This window comes from Acipenser ruthenus, chromosome 1 (assembly GCF_902713425.1).
Source record: "Acipenser ruthenus chromosome 1, fAciRut3.2 maternal haplotype, whole genome shotgun sequence".
NCBI classification, from domain to species: Eukaryota; Metazoa; Chordata; class Actinopteri; order Acipenseriformes; family Acipenseridae; genus Acipenser; species Acipenser ruthenus.
In genome coordinates this window covers 26,059,507-26,070,126 of record NC_081189.1, presented here as the reverse complement: position 1 = coordinate 26,070,126, position 10,620 = coordinate 26,059,507, and the positions used below count along the sequence as shown (strand labels likewise).

The window sequence follows — 10,620 nt, the reverse complement described above, 5'->3', positions numbered from 1 at the left end:
TGGCAACAAACTCCCATCTCCAGTTGTACTGCTTTCCTATATTAAAAAAAAGGGGGGGGGGGGGGGCGGTGGAGACATTTCAGGGTATCACTCTACTTCTGAGAAGCCTTGCTCATTAAAATATTTTGCATATTTTTATGAGATGATTATCTATTCAGGGATACCGAGATATTTATAAAGGATCTACAATTTCTGAAGGAAATGTTTTTATCTATAGAAAGGAGTTTCCAGTGTTTAATTCAAATACATGGATTGTTCCTTTTCTTTGTATTATGTACTGTGCAGTGGACTAAAAGATGATTATATATATATATATATATATTATATATATATATATATATATATATATATATATATATATAGTAAATGAGTAGAACACAACACTAAGGAAAAGCAAGTGCAACATGTTTTATTGTGAACATTTTGTTTAAGACATCAACAGGGCTGATATGCCAGTAAATCATATATGCCATAAAAATAAAGTGCGGAGTTACAGTTATTACCTGAACTGGTTTAACTTGTAGTGTCAATCCTTATGAAATATGAAAAGCCCTTTCTCCCGCAAGAACAAAGGTGATCTACAAAACACGATTCAAACTGAAAAACAACCTTAAATTTTAGCAGGGCATCTATGATTTTGTTATGTCAACAGTGAAATGAACACAATAGTAACACTTCTACAGGAACTTCATCAAACTCCTCTTGAAATCTTAAAATACATGTCAAATTCCATAACAGTTATTCTTTTAAACAGAATACTGATAATATGCTGCAGTAATGCCAGATAAACCCTTCATACTGATGCAGTTTACATGTGTATTCTGGCACATGCAGCACTTAATGGGAAATGCAAAAAAATAAATAAGAATCTTGCTTCCTTTTTACAATGTTTAGCATTACATTTCAGGTTGAGTTGAGTGTGTTCTTTACTGTAATTAATCAGAAAAAGTCTTATCAGAGACAAATGAAACAAAAAATGCAGCTTGTAATTAAAGCACTAGACACAAAAAACATGTTATCCCTCAATTTACAGAATAAAATTAGCACTTTGTCTTTGCTGAATAAAATTGTCGGGTGGGTGGATGATAAATAGCTTACTTTTTCTATTCAACTCAAACTCAGCAGCGTACGACAGGACACCTGTCATTAAAACAATAGCCCTACACAGAGAAAAGCAAGTGTCATATTAACACACCCGTGGATTGTTGAGGGAAAAAAAATAAATCTGTTCTTTGCAAGGCAAGCACTCCCAATGAAGAAAAAAAAAAAGCTTGTTACTGCATGGAGAAGAGCAAACACAGAACAGTTGCATACTGAAGCCAGTGCATAGAAAAGATAAAGCACTTGCGGTATTTGCAAACATTAAACCAGTCCATAAAGCTTCATGGTGCTAAAACAAAATGGTCCACAATTTATGTAACCAACAAGAATTAAAAAAACACAAGGGAAATAAGAGCATACAAAGCTTTACCAGAGATGCAAATATACATAAAATCCATACACCAGCAAAAGTAGTAAAAACTTTTAAACCAGTCCCAAAGACCCTACAAATTTTGCATAGAAACAAACGATACTAAAGCAGATGGGACTTTAGCGATGTTTTCAGGGATCACTATAGGATGAATTAGAGTAATTTTCAATCAAAGGAAAAAAAAGGTTTTAATGTTTTTTTGTACAAAATACTGTACATGTATGCCACATTACAGGTCGTTTTCATGCTGATGTATGCAATCTATAAATGGAGTCGAGGAGAATACTTCTGAATTAAAGCATACCAAAGCCATCTGAGTTTATTGAAAGCTGGTGAATACAATCAAAGAGCTCAGGGAGGGACAAATACACAGCCAACCCTCACACCCCATTCAAGTACGGCAGCATCACCCACCATTTTGCACTGTACATTGTTATCTGTGGAGCAACACAAAGGCCTCTAGTTTCTGAGGAATCTGTCCCCTATAAATAAGGCTGTGTTTTACTATGGCCCGTGCTGCCAGACACTGCAAGGTGGTGTGGTTGATGGGCTGGATCAAATTCTTTGCCACCTCCTTCTCATCTAGCAGGTCACAGGCAGTCTGCTTGAAGGAGTTGGTGCTGTCGAAGTGGGTCCCAGAGGAAATGAGGAGGTTCATGATGTCTGGGTGATTGTTGAAGGCGGCAATGTGCAAGGGGCTGTTGTTGTCCTCATCCCTGCAGTTCAAGTCCGCCCCGCACTCCAATAGGATGGACGTGACCTGGAAGGAGGGGAACTTGCAGACAGGATACCGCCCCACGCAGGTGGTGTTCCTGTCCACAGCCAGGTGGAGAGGGCTGTAGCCATTCTTCCCACATGGGTGAAGCTTGAGGAACTTGTAGATGGTCTCCTTCTTGAAGTGGTCCTGCTCAGCACTGCAAGGAACCTTCTCTAGCAAGCAAACCAAGTGCAGGATTATGGACAGTGCCTTGCTAAGCTGGGCTGGGTCTGGAGGGTGCTGGGTCTGCTTGACAGCTCGCTCGATTTCCAACACGCTCTTGGAGAGGATGCCCATGAGATCATCAAAGGACACGGATGTCCCCAAAAGCCCCTTGGCACGATCTTGTAGCATGAAGGAGAAGAGTTCAGCAAATGAGAGCAGGCTACTGGCTGTCATTGGGCTCAGGGGATCCAGGTTGCTCTGCTGCATGTCCAGAGCATACTTCCACAGGTTTATGCACCTCTCGAAGTTACCCGAGTCTGCGTACACAGCCCCCCTGTAACGGATGTAGTAAGACGTATCGGGGTGCGAAGGCCCCAGGATGCGCTCTCGAATGAGTAGGGCCTGCATCCTCATCTCGTCTGGGTCTGCGATTAGGTTGTCGAGCTCGTCGCCGCCGTTCACTTCCCTGGCATAATCATAGGCCATGATCAGTTGCTTTGGCTCTGGCTTGTGGAGGATGTCGTTGCCGTCACTGAACCTCATATCCATGGCCCTCTTCCAGTACTTTAGAGCCCCCAGAAGGTCTCTCTTTTTGTCCACGAAAGTGGCCCCCAGCAACTCCAAAGCATTGATCCTTTCCATTTTGTTGGCCTGCGGGTGCTGGGTGAGGAAGTCAACAATGTTTGTGTTGCCAGTCACACTGGCTGACAGCAAGGGGGTCATCCCATAGCCATCCTTCTCCATTTTAGCACCATACTTTAGCAGCATTTTCATGATCTCCAGACTTCCTGATTCTGCACAGTCATGCAAGGCTGTATTTCCTGTAAGAATTAAAAAAAGATGGTCAGGATACAAGTCACAGCTTATATACAAGCAGATATTATTTCCTAGCATATCAGTTGTTCATTTAAGACAGAGACATGTGAGAATGTAATTAAGTATTGATTACACACTGCTATATACACCGATACAAGAAACTGTATAAAAAATGTTGCTAGTCAAAGCTACAGTATTTGATGGACAGATTAAAATAATATTTCTAAACATCAAGTTGCATATAAGCGGTTATTCCTTTGACCCAAGCTCAAGAGAAATCTCATTTAAGATAAAGAAATAAATAAATAAATAAAAACACCCACCCCATATACTGTTGCCTACATGCATTACACAAAATACCATTCCAATTCATTTAGCCAAGTTCAGGGATTTCTGCCAGACAGAGAAATCTACTAAATCGTTTTTCATTACAAGAAAATCGAATGCAAGGGGGTGGGGGAAAAGAGTCCCTCTTCATTATTTCCCCAAAACATTCCCTCACATTATTAATTCCTACTTGCAAGATGTTCAGTTTAGAAATATGTCAGTATTAAAATAACTGTATCCCAGTCACAACTGAAAATAAAAAACTGGAGCCATCAACATATTAAACACAAACATACACCTTCATGACCTACATCCACTATTAAAAATAAATAAATAAAAACTATCCAAGTGTCCTTATCAAGTTTCAGCACAACTGAATTGGGGAAGCAAGCTCATTGAAATTATACCAGTGCCAGTAACAAACCCAGCAATTTTCTTGGACAGTAATTGGTACTGGAGGAACACAGGTAAAGATTTAAAAATAAAACAAAGAAAACAATTATAACCACTAGTGTTGAGCACTGAAGCAGTGGACTGGGTCAGGTATTGTTTGTAGTTATCCTGGGTATGATCACTCCAGCTCAGAGAATCAAGACAGAGGTTCTCCAGGGCTGGGAGCACTGCCTTCTGGGCATTGACCTGAGTGTGTAATACAATTCTACATCTGCAGGGTCTGTGTTAAAAATGGTGGCAGATCTTAGTGCACATCTTTCAAATTTAATGTTATTACTAAATGTAATAAAGGGTGAAGGGGTTGGTCAAGCAATGACCACCTGTGGTTAAACACCAGCAGGATTATAATGGAACATCTTAGATTATGGGTTTCTCAGTTGACTACTGAGCTTCAGAAGGATTTCAGTTCCTGGGAGGTTAACTGCAACTACTAGTGTAAAATTAAAACTATGCTATCAAGAGTTTTAACCGAGTTAGAATGAATTTAGTCATGGTTAGGACAATTTTTAAAGAGCATCACCTTCAGATATGTATGGGTTGAGACTCATTTGAAGGAAGTTACAGCAGCTTATGTTGTTAAAGGCATCAATCAAATTTTGGCCACACTACAGTAACTTGCTGCGAGCTTTCATTCAAGTCTTAAAATATGAGGAATATACAGTAATGTAGTTAATCAAGTTAGTCATCAAGCATTGAACAACATAATGATTGTGTTCAACTGCATTTATGTATAAAAGAACTGAAGAACAAAAGAAAACAATTGTTTAGGCCTAATGTGTGTGGAAGTGTGCAAGCAATCCATATTACTGTCAGGTTAGCATTCTACAATTAAAACTGAAATGACCAACAAGACAATACCCAAGAGCAGCATGTATAAAAATGTGTAAATGCCAATGTATTTCGGTATTGTCCGAATGCAGGATGGAAACCCAGAACAAAAAAAATGGGGCTACATGAAAACTAAAGGAAAATTAAAATAAAATAAAGTATGCTTTGCATTTAGGGTTAGGCAGTGGTGTGCAATTCATATCGCCCGACGCCCAGGACAACAAGATTGTTGCCCTCAAAAAAAAAAAAAAAGCCACCAGGGTACAAAACCAGCATCACCCTGCTGCAGCAGTGTTTTAAATCATGAGACAAAATGTTAGAAGACGAAAAATAGCTGTAAAATGTTGTACACCATTTTAAAAAGAGTTGTACAATAAAAATAAGCAAAAGAAAAAATATTTGCAGAATTTGATGGAGCCTACTGTACACGTGTGCATTTTGGTAGAAACACTGTACAAAATGCAGAGAAACTTGACAGGTTATACACAAGTCCTTTAAAAATCTGGGGTTCAACAGTTACAAAACAGAAAGAACGTCAAGAAAAATCAGAATTCCACAAAGCAGCAGTAATAGTTGGCAATGATTTCGTATCTGTGATGCAACAAACTAAAACATCTGTACACCAGGAGCTGAATTCAGCTTAGAGTGGAAAAAAAACAGGCAGAAGCTATTTTTATATTTGAGTAACTCCCAAGTATTACTCATTATAGTTTCTTACTTAATTTATTGGCAAATGTGTTCCAAACCATTTGTTGAAGTGAGGTGGGTTCAGAGGGGAACCTTTTGTGTATCTTGAAGAATTTAGAACCAGTCAAGCTACAAGGCTAGATCTGCCCGTTGATCACTAACATTGATTGTGTTCACTGTTAAATAAAACCAAAATCCTACAAATTCTATTATACTTTTTTGTGTATGCTGTGTGTTTTTTTTTTTTTTTTTTTAATTGCACACCCCTGTTTAGGATAATATAACTACTTCCTCTACAGTATGATTTGTATAATTCCTCCATTTCCAGCACTAGTATGCCAACATGAACAGTTTCAAACACAGGATCTCATCTTCCTCATTTCAATAGGCATCTGGAAATCAGCAGTTTAAGTAACTGGTCATTAGTCTTGCAAAACCGTTAAGTCATCTGCTATACTTATCTTTCCAGTTAAATTCCAAAAGGGTAATGTTTTAAAAAAAATAATAATAATAATAAAAAATAAAAAGCCAATCCACTTTGGCATGCAAGCAATAACTTTCCCACGTTAAAGTTAATATTTAGAGGGTTTACATCTCAAGCAAATTCTTGCTCCAATATACAATTACATAAAACAACTCGTCATGAAGACTGTCCAGATAAAACAAATGTTCATTGTCTATTTTACATTTATATTTTACTCCAACTATTTTTCTGCAAGCCAGAATCTAGATGGAATGTGGAGATCTGAAAAAATGCACATCATTGCAATTCTATCCTTAACAGTTAGAGATATTTCGACTGCAAACTAGGATAGAGATTCCAGTACCAGCTTCTCTTAACATTTCCATGCAACAATAGTAAGAACCATGTTGTCTACAGCCCACCAGCAGAAACCCCATGCCAATCTGACCTCTCTGGCCTGGCTTGCTCTCAGCAAGTGCTCAGGGTGATTTTCTTCCACAGATAAAACTTTCCAAATGTTGATAAGCATTATATATATATTTTTTTCTAAATACAAGTTGGGGGAGGGGGGGGAACGTCAAAATTCATTAAAATTGCAATGGAACATATATTGAGAACAGTTCTGAGACAGCAATATTGAGTTTCCAAATCTATCCATCAATATATTATAAGGCGACAAATTGGAGACAGTCATGTAAAACAAAACTGTGTTGATTTGACATGGAATGACCCAAATCCATTATATGTGGTGCCTAGTACTGTACAGCATAGTACTCGATATAAACAAAAAACAAACATTTGTTTTTTGCACAGGGTTTTTAAATTATTAATTGTGCTGGAAGTATATGCCTATCTAGGCTGTCGGTAACTATGGCAACTGGTGGCTGAATGCCTACTGCAGCATTGTGCAGTTTGCAATGTAGGACAGTCTTGAACAGAGGAAGCCGTTGGCACCGAAGATGGGGGCTCTGGGAAAATATCCAAACGAAAGAAAGGCAGAAACAGCAAAACGAATCAAGACTTTAAACCAGGTAGCAAATCGTGATTATGTAATTTAGACAATAAGGAGTTTTAAAGTTGACCACACTTTTGTTTGACTAGTAAAGGACACACAGTAGCTAAAAACGCTTTGGTATTCTTCATGATTCATATGCATGACTAAATAACACTGCAATATCGCTAGACATCTGTTGTGTCAAAAGGATTGAGTAGAAAATGCGGACTCAGTCATTTTTCGACCCGCATTTCTGAGAAGTACAGTACTTCTACTAGTCTTCCTACCCTTATGCCCCCAAAGTACCCTTTATCTCAGTCATTCGATGCTTGAAAAGTGTCCTTTTTTCTCAATTAGCCCTTTTTAATGTCCTCTGCACGTTACTACGTTACGGATAGGCAATATGAAGCATATATACGTAAAATAGGTGTAGGTATTGAAAAAACATAGGCCAGTATACAGTTTACTCATGTTGCCCCCGGTATATAATCATGCAGAATGACGCGAGTCACTACCTGTACCAGTAGCTTACCTTTTACGCTTTTTCTATTGACATCGGCCCCTTTCTCTAGTATGTATTGTGCAATTTCCCGGTGTCCTTTGTAACAAGAAATCATGAGGCATGTGTGCCCGTGCCGATTTGCCACTTCCAGGTCCGCCTTATGCTCTACCAGGTACCTCACTATCTCCAGATGTCCATCAAAACAGGCGGCTCTCAAAGGCGTCGAGTTTGTGAGGGTTGTGTTATTTACAGAGGCTCCGTGACCCAGTAGAGACTGCACAACCTTTAAGTGTCCAGCTGCTGAGGCTGCCCACAGAGGTGGAGCCCCTTCGATTGTCTCCCCATCAAAGTTTACCGACCCTCCGATTTCCACTGGGGCCCTGCAGCACTCCAAAAGGTACTCCACTAAATCCAAGTGCCCGTAGCGTGCTGCCATCAGTAACGGCGTGGCACCATTTGTTTTCTCTGCCATCAGTTTTGAAATGTCATCCTCAGCTTTGTTCTCCAACAGTTTTTGTAGCAGCCGCAGCTTGCCGTCCCGGGCTGCGTTGAACACAGCAGTCTTTAGATCCATTTGATTCCTGAAAGGAGTAACAGCCAATGTATAACAAGAAAAAGTATATGCTTAATTTACTAAATTAATTATTAATTTACATGGGAGCGCCAGTTAACACTTGCATTTCTCAACAGACAGCCCCGTAATCATGTAAATGTAAAATAAAGTTTTTTTTAAAAAACTATATCGTCAACCCTTGCAGTATTAATTTCATTAACGTAGAGGAGTACAAACGATGAAATGCATTTAAATTCTAAGAGAGCGTTATAAATGCATATACGGAGTCGGTCTTGGCTGCATTTTGTTTTGCTGAGAACACAGCTCACTTTTTTCTGGTTTACTATCGTCCCAAAAACACAACAGATTAAGCAAGCTCTCTCCGTTTCCTTTGTCTAGTCGTTCTGGTTGGGGCCAGTCTGTAGATGCCGTCTATTCACGCCAACAAATTACTTCCCTGTTTATTTGCGAGTGGGAGCCATGCCTCGTGTGTCCTGTGCTCAACTACATTTAAGTTTAAGAAAATCTTGACCTTATATTTTGTAGTTTTACTTCTCGCTTAAAAGAGGCCAGACTGGTTTTCGTCTACAGGGTTGTTACCGAAGCTCCTCCGCCTGTATTTCCTGTTTCAAGCTAATGACATCGGCACGGTGGTATTTATTGCTTTCTTTAACCAAAATATATCGTGTTTACTTTCTTACCGACAGCCAGCAAAACCCGGTCCAGAATAATTCGCGAGTTTACAAGTCATTAAACGCTAGAAGTTGTATCATTTGACATCAGAGGACCGTGTAACTGGACTCATCCGCCTTCCAAAAAGGATCCATAACGCCTGAAAACACTTCGGGAACTAAGCATAAAGGCAGGTCTCCGCTCAGCCGAACGGGAAACTCTCTATTGGCAGGAGAAAGAACCAATCGCACGGGTAGCTGAACTATCGGTTTTTCAGATAAACCAATCAGAATTGTATTTTTGCGGAAATGCGGCTAATTTTCTGCCAGATGACTAGATTGAGCTGTTGCGCTTGCGCCTTAGCTTTTTAATTTGGATGTATCGCGATTGGGTAGCAATATAAAATAAAATACAGGAACTACGCTTCACGGAAAGAAACACGAGTTACCGAACAATTCGCATTTTTATTTTCATTAAAAAAGAGAATAAATATAAACATGCTTCAAATGGTTGATGATTTTTGTTTCATGTGGAATTTGCTTTTTTTTTGTCTCCTATTGAATATCCTGAATATCGTGTATGTATAGTTGGGTTTCATACACACAATTTATATTCATTGACAAAAATAAACTCTGCAAGCCTATATTTAATATGCCACACTCCAAGTTCTAGATAAAAACATAGGAACAAAATGTGTTATTGTTGCAGATCTCACTGTGTTTTTGTACAATGCATGTGCTAAAACTGTTTCAGAGGCAACCCACGCACTCATTTAAAAGCGAGCACCACGCCAGATAATAGGCTGTTCAACTTCTACCAATACAATCTAAACAAGCGGCTGTGTCGTGATCTGCTAGAGAAAGAAAACTAATGATCAGCTGCATGATTTAATCACCTGTTCTATCAATTCTGAACAAAAACGCCTCTTGAAATTTCTAGTGCAATTTGCATTTAACTTGTCTGAGTGGCAAGTAGGCTCCTACAACATCAAATTATATTTGCAGCAACAAAAAACACCGTTGAAATCTGTTGAAAAAAAAAACCGTGTCTCACCAAGGGCAACATTATGTGGATGACAGTACTTGGTATGGTGCTTATGGTGTCTGAATCCCTTTTGCAGTATTGATTGTTCTGCAGCAGCACTGTATTACAAATATTCAGTGTCTAAAACACTGCATTATACCTTTGTTTAATTTGACAATAAATATATACAATACTGTAGTGTATTTTTTGCAAAGGTTCTCTGGCAACATACATTTTGTTCATAAACTAGAATGCTGTATTTCAAATAATTGATATTGCATTGATATAGGTGAGCCATGGGCAAATTGTAACACTTAAGTTTAGATTTTATTTTCACCTAGAGAATAAATTGAGAGTTACGGAAGTGTGACTCTCCGTACAGGACAATTACTTTTTCCCATGTTTTAAAATAAACGATTAATTGCTACCATTGCTATTAGGGGTTATCATGTCAATTATGTATGGATAAACTATAACAGTAATTTGGGAGGTTAACATGGTCTAGTGGTCTAAAGCAACAAAGTAATGGTTAAAAAAATAAGGGATATCTGACCAAAAACATTTCACACGTACAAAATGAGACATATTAAAGACCCTTTTGCAGATAACATATCTTTATATGGCTTATCCCTTCATTCTGATTTGTCTATTTTAGTACATGTGAAATGGAAACGACAATGCATAAAATGGTAACCTGTGTTGTTGCCTGTTATTAATCCAAAGCCAAAAATCTCTGAATTAGGTTTTGGATCATCAGATCACTGCATCAGTATCACATGCAGTCATTAACCTGTACAAAACTTGGTTATGTAGGTGCAAACCAAGTAGTTTGGCAGCTTGATGACATTTTATTGTTGTACATGGTTTCTGTACATACAGTACACACATGGTTGGAGGTTAAAGGTATAA

General features: G+C 38.6%; 1 protein-coding gene across 2 annotated transcripts; it reads right to left on the bottom strand.

Annotated features, from left to right (window-relative positions):
- Positions 1 to 388: 388 nt before the first annotated feature.
- Positions 389 to 8,929, bottom strand: LOC117408338 (protein fem-1 homolog C). Of its 2 annotated transcripts, none has more exons than XM_059022683.1 (3): positions 8,718 to 8,929; positions 7,494 to 8,044; positions 389 to 3,214 (listed from the first exon to the last, which is right to left on the bottom strand). In XM_059022683.1, the coding sequence occupies exons 1-3, from the start codon at positions 8,765 to 8,767 to the stop codon at positions 1,905 to 1,907; spliced, it is 1,911 nt and encodes a 636-aa protein (XP_058878666.1). In that variant the 5' UTR covers positions 8,768 to 8,929; the 3' UTR covers positions 389 to 1,904. The 2 variants fall into 2 exon arrangements, with proteins under 2 accessions (XP_058878666.1, XP_058878671.1); XM_059022688.1 differs by lacking the exon at positions 8,718 to 8,929 and adding an exon at positions 8,549 to 8,711.
- Positions 8,930 to 10,620: the final 1,691 nt, after the last annotated feature.

Coding starts and splice junctions, on each gene's coding strand:
- LOC117408338 (XM_059022683.1), bottom strand. CDS start 8,767: ATGACTTGTAAACTCGCGAATTATTCTGGACCGGGTTTTGCTGGCTGT. Junction 8,045..8,717: donor CCGGGTTTTGCTGGCTGTCG/GTAAGAAAGTAA, acceptor TACTCCTTTCAG/GAATCAAATGGATCTAAAGA. Junction 3,215..7,493: donor CAATAGAAAAAGCGTAAAAG/GTAAGCTACTGG, acceptor TAATTCTTACAG/GAAATACAGCCTTGCATGAC.